Source organism: Malus sylvestris, chromosome 12, assembly GCF_916048215.2.
Source record: "Malus sylvestris chromosome 12, drMalSylv7.2, whole genome shotgun sequence".
Lineage (NCBI taxonomy): Eukaryota > Viridiplantae > Streptophyta > Magnoliopsida > Rosales > Rosaceae > Malus > Malus sylvestris.
Window position 1 is genome coordinate 22,030,330 of NC_062271.1, and position 20,002 is coordinate 22,050,331.

At 41.6% G+C, this 20,002-nt stretch overlaps 2 protein-coding genes and 1 pseudogene across 2 annotated transcripts in view; all 3 read left to right on the forward strand.

Annotated features, from left to right (window-relative positions):
• The first annotated feature begins 1,366 nt into the window (after nucleotides 1–1,366).
• Nucleotides 1,367–3,523, forward strand: LOC126593181 (uncharacterized; annotated as a pseudogene).
• Nucleotides 3,524–13,823: 10,300 nt separating this feature from the next.
• Nucleotides 13,824–14,856, forward strand: LOC126592252 (putative receptor protein kinase ZmPK1). The gene is made up of 3 exons (XM_050257973.1): nucleotides 13,824–13,869; nucleotides 13,998–14,329; nucleotides 14,383–14,856. The coding sequence occupies exons 1-3, from the start codon at nucleotides 13,824–13,826 to the stop codon at nucleotides 14,854–14,856; spliced, it is 852 nt and encodes a 283-aa protein (XP_050113930.1).
• A 1,981-nt stretch (nucleotides 14,857–16,837) lies between these two features.
• Nucleotides 16,838–20,002, forward strand: part of LOC126593809 (uncharacterized) — a 13,882-nt gene continuing 10,717 nt past the window's right edge. Inside the window, exons 1-5 of the mRNA XM_050259928.1 lie at nucleotides 16,838–17,025; nucleotides 17,100–17,143; nucleotides 17,251–17,320; nucleotides 17,428–17,480; nucleotides 17,893–17,980. Of these exons, the coding sequence (XP_050115885.1) occupies nucleotides 17,020–17,025; nucleotides 17,100–17,143; nucleotides 17,251–17,320; nucleotides 17,428–17,480; nucleotides 17,893–17,980 (261 nt within the window). The 5' untranslated portion in view covers nucleotides 16,838–17,019. The remainder of the gene's footprint in view (nucleotides 17,026–17,099; nucleotides 17,144–17,250; nucleotides 17,321–17,427; nucleotides 17,481–17,892; nucleotides 17,981–20,002) is intronic.

Genomic DNA, 20,002 nt, shown 5'->3' on the forward strand with positions numbered 1-20,002 from the left:
AGGTGAAGCTTTGGGGTTGAAGCTTTATAGGTGAAGCTTTGGTGTTGAAGGGTTGAAGCTTTATAGGTGAAGCTTTTGGTGTTAAAGTTTGATAGGTGAAGCTTTGGGGTTGAAGCTTTATAGGTGAAGCTTTGGTGTTGAAGGGTTGAAGCTTTATAGGTGAAGCTTTTGGTGTTAAAGCTTTATAGGTGAAGCTTTGGGGTTGAAGCTTTATAGGTGAAGCTTTTGTTGGCACCATACATTGATTTTGCTTCACACTATCTTGATGAAGATAGTGCGAAGCTTTTGAGATAGATATTTGTCCTCCATTGATGAAGCTTTATTGGCACCATAAATTGATTTTGCTTCACACTATCTTGATGAAGATAGTGCGAAACTTTTGAGATTGATATTTGTCCTCCATTGATGAAGCTTTTGTTGGCACCATAAATTGATTTTGCTTCACACTATCTTGATGAAGATAGTGCGAAGCTTTTGAGATAGATATTTGTCCTCCATTGATGAAGCTTTTGTTGGCACCATAAATTGATTGTGCTTCGCACTATCTTGATGAAGATAGTGCGAAGTTTTTTGAGATTGGTAGTTGAATCCCATTGATGAAGCTGCTGTGTTCCCCCTTCCCTTTTTTTTTTTCGGATTTTTTTTTTTTGAATTTTATTTTTATTTTTATTTTTTATTTTTTTGAAGGGGGGAACTGAACTATTTGAAATTGGAAACTTCCTAGGGTTAGAAGTTTGAAGATTTTCCATGTGGGGCTTTCTCATGGTTTGAATTTGAATTTTGAATGTCAATAGCCATGTTGAACTATATATAAGAAGGATAAGTTTCCATTCTTTACCTTACCTTCATTTGCTCATCTTGTAGTGATTTTTGAAGACAGAGTGTTCTTTACTTGAGAGGGATTCTGGCATTGCTTTGCTGCACCATCTTCAGGTTGGTAGTCTTCTCCACTAGATCAGATGTTTTCATTCTTGTTGAATTGTTTGAGTGTTCATGTATTTCGTTAAGAACATAATGAACTGGTTGATCTTTTCTTCATGCCCTATGAGCTTCCTTATGTTTTGATCCTTCATGTAGTGATAGAGTTTGTTATTGTTTGTTGTAGATGTCGGAGTCTAGAAGTCTTAGTGATGAGGGCTCCCCTAGCTCTAGCTCTAGGTTTGAGCCTGCAATGTCAGGGTCTTCATGGCCTTTGTTAAAGTCTGGTACGAAAGGAACGTTGGATGATCCTCACAATTGTCAAACCTTAGCCAATATTGGTTCTTCCTCCATGCTAGTGGGTGAGGGGGTTATTTGTGACGCCATACCCATATTTCGTTCTGATCCTCACAATTGTCAAACCTTAGCCAATATTGGTTCTTCCTCCATGCTAGTGGGTGAGGGGGTTGTTTGTGACACCATACCCATATTTCGCTCTGAGTTCACAGCGGACCATTTAGAAAATAACTTGTTAGATAGCGAAAAGCAGCTTGAGGCCCTAAGGCGATCATGTAGTATCCCCCGTAGTGTAGGAATACGTTTGGTGCGTTGTGAAGAATTGCCTTATGAGCCGCCCAAGGGTCATGTTATGTTCTATACCCAGACATTAGTGACCTTGGGGGTAAATTTACCTTTGCATCTGTGGTTGCAACGGATGTTGTCTTTTATTGGTTATGCACCTGGGCAACTCAACCCTGGTTTCTGGGATACCTTGATTGGGTTTTATATTATCTGGATGGAGTGTGGATTAGGTGAGCCTTCCTTCCATCAGTGGCGCTACTGTTATAAGATGCGCCCGGTGAAAGCATGTACTGGTTATGCCGAATGTGCATGTCGGAGCGAGAGAGAACGTGTTGTCTTTGGTAAGAGAAAGGCGTATTGCACATGGAAGAAACGTTGGTGCTTTCTTTATAATGATTGAGAGCATGCTAAGGGTGTCACGCCTGAGTGACGTGTTCCTACTCACTTCCAGACTGTAGGTTGTAATGTATCCATTTTCTCATTATTTGCTATTGTTGTGATTTTCTCTTGCGTCTAAGATTTTTCTTCATGCAGTGACACGAGGCACCATCAAACTCTCCGGACAGGAGCTAGCTGATGTAGAGAAAGTGTTGAGGGTGCCCAAAGAAGATAGACACTTGGGTAAGCTACGACCCTTGTTTCGAAAGTATGGTTTCCAGCCCTTAGTTTCCGAGTGCCAGAGACGAGCGAGTAAGTTGTATCCTTCACTTGATCCTTGTTCTTCCCTCCTTTGTTTTTTTTATATAGATATATAATGTGGTATTCCTTACTTTGATTTTCCTTGTTCAGTGGAGAAGGTGGGCAAGAAAGTGGATAATAGCACCAAGAAAAGGAGAATGCCCATGTTAGTTCCTTCAGAAGACATCCTGTTTCACAAGGAAGCTCGCAAGCACCGAGTGAGACCAATCATTAAAACTAAGTCTCGAGAAGAAGTCCTCAAGGTTGCTGCCTCGAAGAAAGCTGAAGCTGAGGCCATTGGATGTGCTGCTGCCATAGTTACCGGGGAAGATAGGCGATTGCTGCCTCCTCTTCCTACTATCAATCCTATCTTTCCTCCAGTTAGGGAGCATATTGGGCAGAAAGGTGCTCCTAGTTCTAACAGCGAGGGTAAATATAAGGAAGAGGTTGGCAGTGTCCCTTGGAAGGATTTGAAGGTTGCCATGCGGCCAAAGGACTTTGGGTATATCAACAATTGCCTGACAGGGCGTCGATTCTCTTTCAATGAGCTCGGAGAGCCTTTAGCTAAAGATGAATCGGATTGCGACCGGATGTTGAAGCTGTCTTCATATGTGAGTATTACTTTGTCATTTCCTTGTTTTCTCCTCCTTATTAGCATTATTTTGGTAGTGATGATCGTCTTGTCATGCAGGTCATGGCTGAGTATCACGACAGATTGCGAGAGGCTGAGCGGTGTAATGTGAAATTGAAAGAGAATAAGCAGCTTGTGAATGATGCTAGGAAAACGAGCAAAGCTTTAGCTGAGGCCATCCAAGTCAAGGATCAACATTTTGAAAGTTTGAAGAGGCGGAATGGTGAGAACTTGAGACTCAAGGTAGAGTTGGAGGCGACTAAGAAACAGTTGGAGACAACTATGCTCGAGGTTTCCAAGGTTAAATGGGAGTTGGATAGTGCCTTGGTTGAGGTTTCTGAGCTGAAGAGTAGTATCCCGGCTGAGAAGGAAGCTGCTGTGAATGAGTTCTTGGGTTCCCAGGCCTCTTTCCATGTCCTTAGACCTCGCTGTACTCGGGAAGTTCACTTTGAAAAAAGGAAGTGGATGGCTTTCCTTGATCGTTATGATGATGGAAGCGTTCTTCGAAAATACCGTGAAGAAATAGATGAGCATCATCGAAAAGGTGAAACCTTCGACCTTGCAGTTTATTCTTGCAGTGCAGATGAGTCTGGCGATGAGGCTAGTGCTGATGAGCAGAGTCATCAGGGTGATGATGAGTTTGGAGATGCAGAAAATGGCGGTAGGACTCAGAGTGATATGATCAGGGGTTCAACCTCAGATGAGGATGACTAGAAGTGCTTTCACTTTCTGTATGTACTCTACCTGCACGAGTTTGTTGTTTGTATGGCATGTGCCATGTTATAAGCTTGAGAGTTTTTTTTTGTTTTGCGTGTTTATGAGTGTTTGCATTATCAAGCAAGCGTTTGTATTATCAAGCTTCAAGTGTTTGCATTATCAAGCTTCAAGTGTTTGCCCTATCATTGATGAATGTTTGCATAGATCCTTTGTATAGTCTTGTTGACACATACTTAGATTTTATTTTATATTGGAAACATGTGCGTTGAAGCTTCAACACTTGAGTGTTTCATTGCTCAGAATGTAAAAAAGTTTAGGGCCGAGTTGGCTAAATCACCTCTTTATTGAATTCATACCAAATGGTTTGTTACATAGGATGGCGAACGGCTGTAGCTTAACACTTGTACAATGTGAGTCTATTTGTAATAGTACTTCAAGTGGTCAGCATTCCATGGATGGCCAAGGGTCTTGCCGTCGGAGCTTCTGAGCTTGTAGGAGCCAGGGCGGCTGATGCTGACGACCTCGAACGGTCCGTCCCAGTTAGGGCTGAGTGTTCTTTCACTCGAGACTCTATCACAGAGTAATCTTTTCTTCAGTACCCAGTCTCCCACTTTGAAAGAACGAGGTTTGACCCTTGAGTCGTAGTAGTTGGAGATGCGCTGATTGTAGGCGACATTCCTCAGGTGAGCCTGATTTATGTGTTCCTCGACTAGATCTAGGTTGAGGGTGAGTTGTTTGTCGTTCTCACTCTGCATGTAGTTCTGGATTCGGTATGTTGCTTGCTCAAGCTCAATCGGGACAACTGCTTCTGTACCAAAAGCAAGTGAGAATGGAGTTTCTCCTGTGGAAGTCCAATATGAAGTGCGGTATGACCAAAGAACTTGGGGTATGAATTCTGGCCAACAACCTTTAGCTTTGTCCAAGCTAGTTTTCAGAGTGCGCTTGATTATTTTGTTAACGGCCTCGACTTGTCCATTAGACTGGGGATGGGCTGGAAAGGCAAAACATAAGTTGATGTTGAACTTAAAGCAGAACATCTTGAACTTCTTGTTGTCGAACTGCCGCCCATTGTCCGTGACTATCGCATTGGGAATGTCGAATCTGTAGAGGATGTTTTTCCATACGAAGTCTTCTATTTTTCCCTCAGTAATGGTTGCCAAGGGTTCTACTTCAGCCCACTTTGTGAAGTAGTCAACTGCAACGATTGCATAGCTGACCTTGCCCTTCCCTGCAGACATTAGGCCGATCAAATCAAGTCCCCATTTGGCGAAGGGCCAAGGGCTAATCATAGGAGTGAGCGGCTCGGGAGGGGAGTGAGGGATAGTTGCGTAGCGTTGACATTTATCACATGAGCGAGATATTCTGATGGCATCTTGGTGGAGTGTTGGCCAATAGTATCCTTGGCGAAAAGTCTTGTGTGCTAGGGATCGAGACCCAGCATGATCTCTGCAGACTCCTTCATGTATTTCCCGAAGGATAATTTCCGCCTCCGCAGGTGTAAGGCATCTTAGGTATGGCAGGGTAAAACCGCGCTTGTAGAGTTGGTCATTAATGATTAGGTAGCGGTCAGACTTGTATCGAATCTACTTAGCTTGGACTTTGTCATTTGGGAGGGTGCCATGGGCAAGGAATTTATAAATTGGGGTGATCCAACTATCTCCTTGTTGTAAATTGCACACCTTCGCGAGCATGGTGATTGGTGCTGCCAACAATTCGACATGAATTTTTCTCCCAATCTTGTCTTCCACTGCCGAGGCGAGGCGAGCCAAAGCGTCTGCATGACTATTTGCCGCTCGAGGAACTTGGGTGATCTGGTAGTGGAAGTGCTTGAGCAAAAGTCGTGTTTGTGCAAGATATGCTGCCATGGAGCTATCCTTAGCATCAAAGTTGTTCGTGACTTGGTTGACCACTATTTGGGAGTCACTGAAGATATCGATTTGTTTAACCCCAAGGTGTTTGGCCAAATGTAAGCCTGCTAGAAGGGTTTCGTATTCGGACTCGTTGTTCGATGCTTGAATTTGAAACGAAGAGCGTATTCTATCGCCACTTTGTTGAGGGTAGTGAGGACTAATCCTGCTCCACAGCCCTGTTGGTTGGATGAGCCATCAACATACAGACTCCATGCTGGGGTTGTTGATTCTATCTTCTGAGCTTCCGATGGTAATGAAGCTACTGCTTTAGGTGTAGAAGCAATGTCAACAGGATATGTGAAGTCGGCGATGAAATCTGCTACTGCTTGACCCTTTTCGGCTGGTTTTGGTTGGTAGGAGATGTTAAACTCATCCAATGCTATCGCCCATTTGATCATTCGCCCAGACGTGTCAGGACTCTGGAGTATCTGTTGAAGAGGGTGATTGGTAAGCACGATGATGGCGTGTGCTTGGAAATAAGGGCGAAGTTTTCGAGCAGACATGACCAATGCGAGAGCTAATTTCTCAATGTTGGAGTATCGTGTCTCCGCATCTTGTAGGGCCTTGCTAGCGTAGTAGACGGGCCGTTCGACACCACTGTCCTTTCGAATAAGAACAGAACTGACTGCTGAAGCCGAAATCGATAGATAGATAATGAGAGTGTCACCAACTTCTGATTTGGAGAGCAAATGGGCTTTACTCATATACTCTTTGAGGTTCTTGAATGCCTTGGCATATTCCTCCGTCCATGTAATGTACTTCTTATTTCCCTTGAGTGCTTTGAAGAAAGGAGAACATCTGTCTATGGCCTTAGAGATGAATCTAGTTAAGGCTGCCACCTTGCCAGTAAGGCTTTGGATGTCTTTTGAAGTTACTGGCTCTTTCATGTCGAGGATTGCTTTGATCTTTTCGGGGTTAGCTTCAATGCCTCGTTGGCTAATCATGAAGCCTAAGAATTTGCCAGAGCCCACGCCGAAGGCACATTTGTTGGGGTTCAACCTCATTCGATACCTCTTTAGAATGGTGAAAGTTTCAGATAGGTTGGTGATGTGTTGGTTAGCATGTTTGCTCTTGACTAGCATATCATCAATGTAAACTTCCATGCTCTTCCCAATCTGTTCGGCGAACATTGATTTGACCAGTCTCTGATAAGTTGCTCCTGCATTCTTTAGGCCGAAAGGCATGACTTTGTAGCAATATAGTCCCTTGTCAGTAGTGAAGGCTGTGTGTTCTTGGTCTGAGGGGTTCATGAGGATTTGGTTGTATCCTGAATAAGCGTCCATGAAGCTCAAGAGCTCACACCCTGCCGTAGAGTCTATAAGTCTATCAATGAGAGGAAGAGGGAAACTATCCTTCGGGCATCCTTTGTTTAGGTCGGTGTAGTCGACACATATTCTCCACAAGACCTTTTGAAGCAGGAGACTTTCCTTGGTCGGATTTTTCTTAACAAGGACAACATTTGCTACCCATGTTGGGTAATTGACTTCACGGACGAAGCCTATGTCCTTGAGTTTTTCAACTTCAGCTTTCATCGACTCGTATCGTTCAACATCATAAGATCTTCGCTTTTGTTTTATTGGTTTGGTCTTGGGATCAATACTCAAGTGGTGACAGATGATATCGGGAGAGATGCCCGACATATCTTTATATGACCAAGCGAAGACCTCGGCGTTCTCTTGTAAAAATGAGATCAGCGACAACCGAAAGGGTGGTGACAAAGTGGTGCCAATCTTCACCATATGATCTGGATGGTCTTTGGAGATAGATACATTCTCTAACTCTTCAGCGGGTTGTGCTTGCTGGGTGAATGAGTCATCTCGAGGGTCATCGGGTTGACTGTTGCCATCATGAAGATCCGAGTTGGCTTCATCTGGACTGGTCTTTACTACTTGGTTATGTATAGAGAGGGTCTCCTTGGGGACAGGCAGGTGTTGCTGCTTAACTGAAGTGTTGTAACATGATCGAGCACTAAGTTGATCTCCCCGGATGTATCCATTGCCGAAAGAGGTTGGAAACTTCATCAACAACATATGTGTGGATACCATGACCTTGAGATCATTGATGCCTGTGCGCCCAAAGATGACATTGTATGCCGTCGGGCAATTGACCACTAGGAAGTTAGTGGTAATAGTAGCTGTGTAGGGGCCTGTACCAATGGTGAGGGGTAAGTGTATACTCCCTAAAGGTTGCACGATATCGCCAGATAAGCTTATCAGAGGAGAAATCGAGCAATCGAGCAAGTGTTCAGCTACATTAAGTGCCTTGAAAGCTTCAGCAAACATGATATTGACTAAAGCACCTGTGTCTATCAGGATTCGTTTCACATCAAAATTTGCTATGTGAGCCTCCACGATCAGCGGGTCGTTGTGAGGGTAGATGATACATCTTTCTTCCTCAGGGTAGAAACATATTGGATCCCAGTTAGGCTTTTGATACTTACCTCCCCTGATGTCTTCCACGTGAAACACTTGATGGCCAGGTCTCAAAGTTCGTTCACTGTTTTTCATGGCCCTATTGGAAGATTCAGACATGGGTGTGCCGCCGCTTATGGAATATATCACATTCACCTGGCGTTGGTTACGGTTATCCCTTGGAGGGTGAAGGAGGAACTGATTAATTTTTCCTTCACGTGCCAATGCTTCAATATGATCACGGAGGATGATGCACTTCTCGCCATCATGGCCATTATACTCGTGGTAGCAACAAAACATGCCCGTGTTCTTCGTGGACTTGTAATCTGGCTGTCTTGGTTTTGGCTTTGGTATCAAGTGAGCTATACTGGGGTAGATGGCCGCGTATGTAGCGTTCAAAGGTTTGTATGTCTCATACCTCGGGGTAGGGCCTGTCTGGGGACGGGCGTTATTGTGACGATATCCTGAGTTATCGCGATAGTGCCCCTTATTCTTTTTATTAAAATGAGATTGGTGAGGATGGAAATATTTCCTTTTACCTTGGGATTGATATGTCTGTTGACTTGGCGAAGCATTAAATGAGGCAGGGGGTGTGCTGCTACCGTTTGGAAGGTTGAGGTCTTCTCATTCGGTTGGATCTGGCATCCACTCCCTACTTGCTGATAAATGGTGACTGTAGGGGGTTTCCCTTGATATGTCCTTGCCTCGACGGAGGCATGGTTGTAAGCTTATGCCATCACCTCAGAGTAAGTCTTCCAAGTGTTGGCGTTGATCATGTACTTGAAGAAACAGTCACGTAAGCCTGCCGTGAAGGCCTTGAGGGCGGTCTTGTCATCTGCCTCAGCGCAACAAGAATACTCATGGTTGAAGCAGCCATCATACTTTCGTAATGACTCGTCCGGCTTCTGGCGAATAGTGTACAAGTCATATGCGGAATGCAAGCGATCGGTCTGGAAGATGTGTTGAGAGACAAACAGCTTTCTCAACTCTTCAAATGAGTCTACCGTCTCGGGTGGAAGACGGCAATACCAGTTTAAAGCTCTGCCAGAGAGGGTGGAGGGGAAGAGAAGGCACCGTTCTTCGTCGGTGTGTCTCTGGTATACCATGGTGGACTCAAAGAGGTTAAGGTGTTCAATCGGGTATTCCTTTCCAGTATAGAGTTATAAGCCAAGCTTCTGCTTTGTCTTTGCTTGGAGGGGGGTGTTGATGATCCTTCTTGTGAGGGGGCCAGGCCTGGGTTGGTTCCAGTCAGGTATCTCGGCTTGACGTTCAGCCTTCAACTTGTTTACTTCCTCCAGGAGCTGTAGGACAAGGGGGTCCTGAGTGGAGTCGTGCACCACTGAATTTTTCTTCCGTAAGTCCCCATCGCCTCTTGTAAGTAGGAAAGTTTGATCAAGATAGCGTGATTTTTCCTTGGACTCGCCACACTGACTCCTAGAGTGAGTATGTCGGAATATTTCCGAGTCCCTTGTACCTTCATGTTCTTCTGGGACTTGTTGCCCATTCCCTAGATTGGCTGCTGGCTTGGGTCGTGGAAGAGGACCAAGTCTTTCAGAAACTCTTGGGTCATTAATCTTCGAGCTTATGTGGATGAGATTCTCTCGACGTTGCTTTAGGAAGTCTCGACAATCGCGATAAACGACTTTTGATCCTTCCATTCCCTCTGTGAAGAGGTGCTTTCCTCTACTTCTTCTGCTTCGGGTTGAAGCAGCTGGGTTAAGAGAAGTCTCATGTTGATTATCACATTGATGTGTAGCTCGATCCCTATCAGGGATGTCCGTGTTGGATATCGGTGACCCTCCGTGTTGGGGGGCATTCAGATGATTGTTGACCTCAACAGGGGCGACGAGCTTGTGTGTTTGAGCATGCCTAGCCTCGTGAAGCATCTCGAAAAGTTTTTCATATTGTTCCTGGAGGACCTCATTCTTCATCGCTATCTTGTTGTTCTGAACCTCTAGCTCATCGACTTTAGCTTGAAAAGTAACTCTATTTCTCTCCTGCTTTTGTTGCTTCATACTAGGTCCAAGGGGGGTGTCATTCTGTGTGCTATAGCTTCTTTCGCTCCCCATGTCGGAAAGAGATGCTTGGCCAAAAGAGAGTGTACGAGCGGTGGAAACCAGCTTGACAAAGCTGAAGAGAGTGGGAATAAGTGTCGTTTCCCACAGACGGCGCCAAATGTTGATGCATAAAATCAGCGAGAACTTTGGTACAACAGAAAATGTCAGGTTCATGACCTTCGCTTGGTTGCTTCAATCACTAGTGAAGATAAGTATGTAAATGAATCGGGACAGGGAAGCAAACACAAGATGTACGTGGTTCACCCAGATTGGCTACGTCCACAGAGTAGAGGAGTTCTCATTAATTGTGAAGGGTTTACACAAATACATAGGTTCAAGCTCTCCTTTTGTGAGTTCTAGTGAATAGTTTAGTACAAAGTGACATTAGAGATTATTGTGGGAGAATGATCCCTATTTATAAAAGAGAGTTTCTAGTTTTGTTCTGACATTGACACGTGTCGTGTTGTGATTGGCTTCTGATGTTGACACGTGTCGCGTTGTGATTGGCTTTTGATGTCGACACGTGTCGCATTGTGATTGGCCTCCTGGTTGAAGGGAAGCTCTTCTGGGTCCTTGACGGTATAACGTTGACCGGTGCTCAGTAGTTTCAGGATTGGTCAAGTATGGTACAAACAGACTTCACCACATATATATGTTTAATAACCTTTCTATTACGAGGGTCAATTTGAAAATACTATATTACCAGGATCCCTAATAAATTTTGGCCTTGAAAAATTATAAACAAAAACGATTTACAAAAGTATTTTTCTCCTTTATAAAACCAATTTATAATATATTTTTTGGAGAAAACCAATTGGTATTAGGCAGAGATGGGGAAACGGTGCCGCTGTAGGTAAGAATTTTGTGGTAATGCTTATGACTGTCATGCCAAACTCTTGTGATTAGCATGTGCACGTCAAACCTTTGGTGATTATCTTTTAATTTTTGTTTTTATTTGGTTACTGAGAAAATTTTGAAAAGCGGAACACGTATCTGGAGCTAAGTTAACAGATTACACTAAAGTCTACATCTTTCACCGTTTATGGCGTGAAATTAAAGACCCGACAAACTTGGTTCTTGTACTTTTCAGATTAACCTGTAAATTTCTTGTTAAGGTAGAAAATGCTGAAAAAAATTGATCATTGTCATGCTTGAGTGGTGACTGTTTGGGAGCTGGGAAAATAGTAGGTTCATGTTGATGTCTAATGAATCCGGGGTTGAGTGGGTTTGTTTGTTGAAATTTGATTATAAATTGGTTTAATTTGTTGTGTTGAAAGACTGCAGCTACGTGGTGTTGGTTCCAGAAAGAGAGAATGTTGTTGCAAATGCAGTAGTACAAGTTGCAAAGGCACAGCATGAGCAAATATCGCCATGGTCATTTTAGTCTGTGGGGTTTCGAACGGGTTGGGTGGGTTAGAGACTCTCATTTCCTTTCTTTCTGAGCTGCAGTGGGACTCGGTGAAAGCATGCCGTCGGGAGAGAGAGACCGAGCGAGCAGAGAGAGAAGAGAGACACGGAGGGAGAGAGATAGGGATTTGGTGAGAGGAAGGCATGCGGCTTGCAGGTAGCCAACGGTGGAAGAGATCTTCAGGGATTACAGTGCTCCGAGAACCGACGCCGTCCACTCTTTAACTAACGGTACTCCGATCTCTCTCTCTCTTCTCTGTTTCTCTCTTAATTTCCTTTTTGTTTTGTTTGAATTTCTTTTTTGTGATTTTGGGGATTTTGTTTGTGTTCGCCGTTATGCAGCTCAGACCATCACAATTCACCATTGTCACCCCATCACTGTCGTCGCGACCACCATGGCCACATCACCGCCGTTGAAAACAGTACCATACCATCATCCTACAAAAGATTGGTAATTTCTAAATTAGGGTTTTTTTATTATGTGAATTTCTACCTCGATATGTTCATACGGTCGGAGGAGGTCTTCCTTTATAGATTTAGTTCATCCTCTACGTTATTTATTTGAGTCACTAACAAATGGGTTTATGTTGTCTGTGAACAGGGAGAGAAAATATAACCATACATGTGTGGTTGCTCTTCAAATTGGTGCATTATCAACGAATGGATCACGTTAGGTTGTGTTTTCAGTTTATAACCATAAATATTGTCCATGTAATTTAAGCTTTGTTGTCAGATGGAAATTGATGTTTAATAGCTGTAGTAAAAGAAACATTGATTTTGGTCATGTTGGGTGACCTCCTCTCCTTGAGATAATTAGAAAACTCTTTTGAACATGGCTCTTTTAATTTTTGTGTGTAAAGTTCCAATTTTCTTCTCATTTTCATGTGATGAATCATAATAATGTAGTGAATCATATGCAAGACAAACCCCAAACCTTTTTTTCCAACGTCCAGATCGTGTCAAAGGCTGGGTATCCAACTACTTTGCCCCTCTCCATCTGATGTTGCCCCATTGGCAGAATTATCACTACTGTAGTACTGTGAAAAAGGGAGTGTCAGTTGAAATTGGTGATAGCTGTAGTGGCAGATTTTGTAATTTTTTATTCTTAGAATATCACTACGAAGTTTATCAAACATCTCATCCAATCCTGCAAGCAAAGTGTACACTCGATCCGTTTGAACAATTTTATTAAAAATTTCAATATCAGTATCGCACTTCATCGGATTAGATCGACGATAATCAATCTCCTTCCATAAAGATTGAAGATCACTATAGTATGTCTCCACCGGTCGTCCATCTTGCCTCATGCGAGAGGCCTTGCAAGTAAGATCATAGACTTGAGATATATCGGAGCCGTCATAATACGTGCGAGCAACCGCGTCCCACACTTTCTTTGTCGTCGGTAGTTGAAGAAAGTACCCAGTCAAATTGGGGTCCATAGAGTTGATGAGCCAACCCTTCACAATAGCGTTCTCCGTATGCCATTTGGTGAAGGCCGGATCGTTGATAGGTGGTTGGGGATTACTCCCAAACAAGTAGCCCAACTTGTCTTTTCCAGCAACAAATATCTCAACAATCTGAGACCAAACTCCATAATTGGCACCATTGAGTTTGATGCCAATCGAAGCAGTAGACGAATCATGATGGATAATCTGTGTAACAACTTCTTAAAAAAAAATACATTTTCTAAAACTGATTATATAAAGTTGCATACAACACAACAGCAGCAAGTAAAAAGAAAAATTCAAAGTGAGGACTGGTAACGTTATATGATGTGATCTTTCAAGTATCCTGAACATCAATTAAACGTGATTTCTTTCCCACCAGCCTCCTCAGGTGGGAAAGGAGGAAGTTTTGCATTAAGATCTGAGCATAAAAGCGCATACAAAGGACAAAAGGTTGGCTCCAGCGCAGCCTTATCAAATATCAGAAAGAAAACATCCTGCAATTCAAAGTGAACCCTCAAGCTCATCAGCAGGAAAGTAATAGCTCAGTATGGAGTAAGAAGTTTTCAAACACATTTAGTTAATACAAACCTTTAAAATATCTAGAGTGGTCATTCCAGAATCAATCAGTTGGCCCTTGAGAAGGTCAAACTTCTCCGGGGTCAATTTATTCAATATAGTGCACAAAAATTAGAACACTTTCATAAGACAGAACAAGCAGTTGCACAAAAAAAAAATTCCAACTTCTATTAAATTGCAGCCTTTTGCAAGTAAAACTAATTTTTCAACCTATTATACCATGACATGTGTGTATATATAATTTATTTATTTATTATTAGTAAAACGGTTCGGTTTGGTTCTGGTTGGTTCTTGATCATTCGAAACCGGAACCGGAACCGCTTTGAATGGTTCGGTTTGGTTTTTGACTCAAAGTTGGCTTTTCCGGTCAACACGGCTCTTTTCGGTTTTTTTTTCTCATACGATTCGATGCGGTTTGATGGTTTTTATGCCCACCCCTAATAGAATTCTTTAGAACCACCTTCTAATACAAGTGGTCCTTGCATACAATGATAGAGCTCACTTCCAACAGAGAGCGTGCCAACAATGCGGCTAGTTTGTGCATCTAAATAACATTATTGTAAAATATTGATGCATGATCATACATATTAAGGTTCCAAAGGGATTTCTGAACCCTCATGCGCTCCCAACGAAGTTTGAAACACATGATTTGAACTGTTCAGGTGCACAAGTTGTTTTCAACAGCAACGATCCTGAAGCAGAGCGCAATAGAAACTGGTACATGAAATACCTAATTGAATTTGTAGGTTCTTATGCAGTAATTGAAGCACTCTGTGTTGGTTTGACGTGGTGGTATCTCTTCCGAAAGCATGCTCATGAGGAGTTGTCCAATATAGCCGGTTACATGGCATTGGCCATGGACTTCAAACGCTTCACCTATGCAGAACTAACAAGAGCCACCGGTAACTTCAAACAGAAGATAGGGAAAGGGGGCTTCGGAACTGTCTATAAAGGGCTACTGGATGGTGGAAGAGTTGTTGCGGTGAAGCAAATGGTTTGTCATATTTACACGAGTGCCTGGAATGGGTGCTTCACTGTGATATGAAGCCTCAAAACATACTGTTAGCCGATGATTTGGAACCTCGGGTGGCAGATTTTGACATGGCAAAGCTATTCAAAGATATCCACGGCATCAGAGACAGTCATGGGATTGGCTTTTCACGAGTGAGTGGCACCAGAGGTTATTTGGCTCCAGAGTGGATGATGAACCTGAAAATTGATGCGAAGGCGGTCGTGTACAGCTATGGGGTTGTGCTGCTGGAACTACTGAGTGGAAGAAGTGCTTCTAGCTTCCTTTCAACCGGTGGCCAATACAATGAATACAACCACTTGGTACATTGGGTGACTGAAATGATCGGAGAAGAAGGGCTTGAGAAAGTAATCGACCCTCGGCTACACCATGAGTTCAACATGAAGCTCAAACGATTGATGAAGGTCGCTATGTCGTGCGTACAAGAAGATCGCAAAGCAAGGCCTGCCATGAGTAAGGTTGTGGAGCTTCTCCTTGAAAATGATGAGTAGTGGCCGGTTGAATAATCACCAGACACTTTTCAATGTATTAAAGTGTGTACTTCAATTTCTAGTTTTCCACACACCTATTTATTTACGTTTCTTCTATGGTTTATTTACGTTTCTTCAAGCATAGTAACGATCATTGCTCATTATCGTTTTCCACCCACCTATTTATTTACGTCTATTTTATGGTTTATTCAATCCAAAAATCAGAAATAAATAAGGTTGTGCATAAAGAAAAAATGAGTATGCGGAAATCACTTTCCCAAAATTAAGTAGCTTCAACCTTTTTCCAGCGCATTGAACTTCATACAAGTAGGTCTAGTTAGTGTGCGACCAAGTTCACATCGATTAAAAGAGAAAAGAGCAAGCCTTTGTGCTTTGGTTTTTGGTTTTTTGTTTGGGGGCATATAAATAAATAAGCCAGGTTAATATTTGTATTCAATGATTCAATGATTGAAATACAACTCAATCGAGCAATAATTCAATGATCACTGATGATTGAAATACAACTCAATCGAGCAATAATTCAATGATTGCTATTACAATTAAGCTGTAAGATTTATGGTTTACGGTCACTTGTCACTCCATGACACAGAAAGAACTACTTTGGAAATGGTAATACTATAGGATATGGATTGAGACTTGTAATTATAGCTGAAATCGGATATTTTAACTTTAATGCATCTGAATATAGATCAAGGTTGATCAATTCGATATTAATCAAATCTGACTTTAGATGAACAATTACTTGAACTTGTATATAACTTAAAAGAAACTTATATACATTATGTTATTATTATACAAACATGAAAATTTCTAATTAAAAGTAAAATAATAATAATAATAATATAATTAATTAATTAAAAATGAAGTGGTATTTAAAAATGGAAAGGTCCGGAATCGTGAATTTGCAGGTCCAGGTCACCTCTGGGTTCCAATCCTGGCCCAGGAGGAATTTGGTTTGGTTGGAAACCATTTGAAATTTGAACCCAAAGACCATGATTTATCATGTCAGAGGGTAAATTATTAGGATAATGTTATTCACACATCTATTTTTACTTCTCACATATTTTTGTTAATTTTTGTTATTGATATTCTTCAATTCATTCAGTCCGACGGCCAAAATTTGAGAGAAGTGTGAAAAAGTAAAAATGAGTATTTGAATAGCACCAATTTGTTAGCAGCAACCCAAAACCATGACGGGACGAGTCTCTGCAACTAGATTGTATGCAATGAGAGATTTTTCAGTGTGACCGGTACACTGGGTGATACATCGCGTGCCACTATACAAATGATGAGATATGTGTGCTAAAAAGTTAATAACTTAAAAAATTAAATTTCCCATCATTCCTATTAAAACACGTGGTGTACCACTTGTATTCCCGTCACAATTAAAAATTTCTCATATAGAAATTATGTGCATTAAAATCTAGGCCACATAAATAATCCAATCCAACGCTCTAGAGTTTGCCACAACATATAACAATAAGTGTTTAAATTTTTTGTAACTACGCTTTTTTTTTGTTGTGATGCTTCGTAGTTTGAGCAAGAAGAGGAGTCGTCAGTCGTGGTGCGAGTTTTGCCCTGGCAGAAATCTCTTCCAATTCAGCCAAGGGTTTGTTTCTTTCTTCTTCGTGGTTGTGTTTTTATTTTTTTTATTTTTTTGTGGTTAATTTAATTTTTAAGCAATGCGTTTTGGCCCTTAATTTCCTTTAATTATATAGGGATGGATTGAAATTGCTAGAGTAGAATTATGCAACTGCGTAATTTTTCTCTAGTTTTTTTCATCCATAAAAACCATATCCAGTTATTTTCTTACTACTCTTGCATCTGCGCTCTCTCGGTTCGGTTTTCGTATTGTTAAATGGTCTCTCTAGTTCCTTAACCATTCCTTGTAAATTTCAGCGCATCCTGTGCATGGTGATATTGCAAATGCAACTCACAGCAGCATTTACGAGAGGTATGAAGTTGCTGCTTCTCTGTGCTTGTATTATTATCGTCGTCATTTCCATAAATTGCTACCACGGAACCAGATTTTTGTGCCCTTTTCCATTCATTCTTTCGGTTTACGTTCAGACTTTCCACAAAAGCCGTTGGAATAGATTTGGACATTATGTGTTTTCACAGGGCGTTCGTGTGTTAGACCCTTGGAATCGTGTGGAATACAGGATGGCGGTAAGATAAGCTTTAGCTGAATTAGTTACGTTTACATCCTACGCATTTTTGTGAATCCACTATCTCTTGCACAGATGGAGGAGCATCTTGCTAGCAACTTAAACAGCAATCTGACAGTGTGAGTTTCCGGTTCCTTTGTGCTTCACTTATCTTGGTTTCTATTTGCTTCAGTGGAATACAACTACTGTTCATTTTAATTCGTTCTTGCTTTTGATATGTGACCAGGAGTGAAGCGAATAAGTTCAAACCACCCTTTGCTTGGAAATTGAGGGAGGAGCATCCAGATTATGTACCAGTAAGGAATTTCACTTCATTAAATATATTATTTGTTTGTCTCCTCCTATGCACATTCAGTCGATATAGGTGCGTAATACCATGTTTCTAATTTGGGCCTCCATGCAGGTGAGTGTGGAGAAGGATGCAAGGAGTGACATTCCTGATATTGAAACGAGGAAGTTAGTTTCCCCTCCCTTTTCCTTGTTTCTTTGATTATCTTGATCTGTATTGCTGCAATGGAATTGGAATAGGAATTTCCCCCTTTTCATTTGTGCTTTTGGTATACCACTCCACATGTTTCTAAATCTGTCGGTAAAAGAAAAATGAAACAGAACTAAAGGTGCTTCTGGTTCTAGGATTGATCCTGGTTTATATCATTGTTTTCACAAATTGGTTGCCAAAGTAGCGAAGCCTTCCATAACCGAGTTTGTCATACTCCACATCATCATATATAATTTTCTTCCAGAAAGGAAAACACACTTGTTACTACAAAGGGCAAACTCCAAGCTCATTTGTGTCCATAGCTTGTCTTGAATGAAAGGGGTTCGTTCTCACGTAGTTTTAATGCTTCCCCCGTGTTTCTGACTACAGATACCAAGTCCATCGTGATATGCCTCTCAGAGAATTCGTTTATTATATTCAGACTTGCATCGGGAACTTTGATATATGTGAGCCTATTGTAAGCCATTAAATCCCTGCATGCATAGAATCACACGCACATATAAGGATGCATACATAAAATAAATATGCTTACCTGGAGAAGAACTCGCCATTGCAGAAGGAAGATAAGGAGGAGATCTTCTACACTCAACAGCCTGAAGTTCCAAGCTTAGAATAGGGTTACGCTCGTAATGGAATAATGATGTGAGTGTAGGGACCTCCTAATATATAGCCAACCATCCTTGATATCAGGCCTATCAACTAATACCCGGATATTCTATATTGATTAGGGTTTCGATATAGTCCTATTCCATAAGGAACTCTTGTCAAAACATGATAAGGTTCCTTGAACATAGTTGCATGTTATTAGGACTCCCAATCTCAGCCAAGTAAGTACGTAATCTTCTCAACGTGATAACTCAAAACTAAATTACAGGTTGGTCGCGAACTAGAAGTCATTCTCCTTGACACTCACAAACTTACATTCTCCCACTTGAGTGTCCAAGAAGAATAACATTACTTCGGTTGAGATTAAGGTGATCACTGAGTCCCCAGAAATTGCAGCTAAACCTTTAACAACCTGTCACTTACAGCTTTAAATACTGAACCATAAAACGCAGTATGTAATTCCTTCTACATGTGCATTTTATCATCACAAATATTCAAACCATAAGCGTTTGACAAAAATTCAAAAGTTCCAAGTTGATAAGCATAATTCAACTCCAGAATTGAGCCACATACAAAAGTATGGCTCATATTATTATCATAACATAACATGAGAACAAAATATTTTGAAAGCATCCAATTTAATCGACAAAAACATAACAGAACTAGATATGGGTTTACTACTCCCACTCATTAACAGAATCAAAATCCTCTCGCATTCCCATGTTGTAGATGTGTTTCTTGAACACTCCCACTGGTAAGCCTTTAGTCATTGGATTTGCTATCATAAAATTAGTTCTAATGTGAACTATGTTGATCAACCATTTTCTAACTTCATCCCTCACGCGTAAATACTTAATGTCCATTAATCTACAAGCAATGGACCTCTTGTTGTTTCTAGAAAAGAAGACTGCAGCCTTGTTGTCACAGTAGATAGTTATAGGTTTCTCAACTGAGTCTACAACCTTCAGTCCCATGATGAAGTTCCTTAACTAGATTGCTTGTTTGGTGGTAGTGTAACAACCAATGAACTCAGCCTCCATAGTTGAAGAGGCAATCACCTTTTGCTTGGAGCTTTTCCACGAAATTGCACCAGCAGCAAAAAGGAAAATATATCCACTCGTAGATTTTCTATCATCAACACAACCTGCCAAGTCTGAATCTGAATAAGCCACCATCTCCAAATTCTCAACTTGCTAGTATACCAAGGCAAGGCTTGATACTCAGCTTCAGTGGTTGATAATGATACCGTCGGCTGTCTCTTGCTACACCAAGAAATTGTTCCGGAACCAAGCTTAAACACATACCCAGTTGTTGATCTCCTGGTGTCATGATCTCCTGCATAGTCAGCATCACAGTAACCAACTAACTTGCAGTCTTCACCTTTCTTGTACAAAAGACCATAGTCAATTGTACTCTTCACATATCTCAATATTCGTCGAACTGCTTCCAAGTGAGGTTTCTTTGGATTTTGCATGTACCGACTCATCACACCAACTGCATAAGAAATGTCAGGTCGAGTCAAGGTTAAGTAGATCAGACTACCTACCAATTGTCGATACATCGTCACATCTTCCAAATCTTTTCCTTCATGTGCACACATTTTGGCATTTGGCTCAATCGGCGTCGAAATCAGCTTGCATTCGAGCATTCCGAATCTCTTCAACAAATCTTTGGCATACTTCTGTTGACAGAGAAATATTCCTTCTTGTGTGCGATCAACCTCTAGACCAAGGAAGTGCTTGAGTTGACCAAGTTCCTTCATCTGGAAATGGACTGATAAATTCTCCTTTGTCTGAAGAATTTCTGCCTTATCATCACCGGTTATGATTAAGTCATCCACATACACTAGCACGATAGCTAGCTTTCCTTCATT

Bases quoted from the DNA above. Each gene is read 5' to 3' on its own strand.
- LOC126592252 (XM_050257973.1), top strand. From the start codon at position 13,824: ATGATAGAGCTCACTTCCAACAGAGAGCGTGCCAACAATGCGGCTA. The intron at 13,870-13,997 runs GTTTGTGCATCT...TGAACTGTTCAG, and splicing joins GCGTGCCAACAATGCGGCTA to GTGCACAAGTTGTTTTCAAC. The intron at 14,330-14,382 runs GTTTGTCATATT...TGTGATATGAAG, and splicing joins TTGTTGCGGTGAAGCAAATG to CCTCAAAACATACTGTTAGC.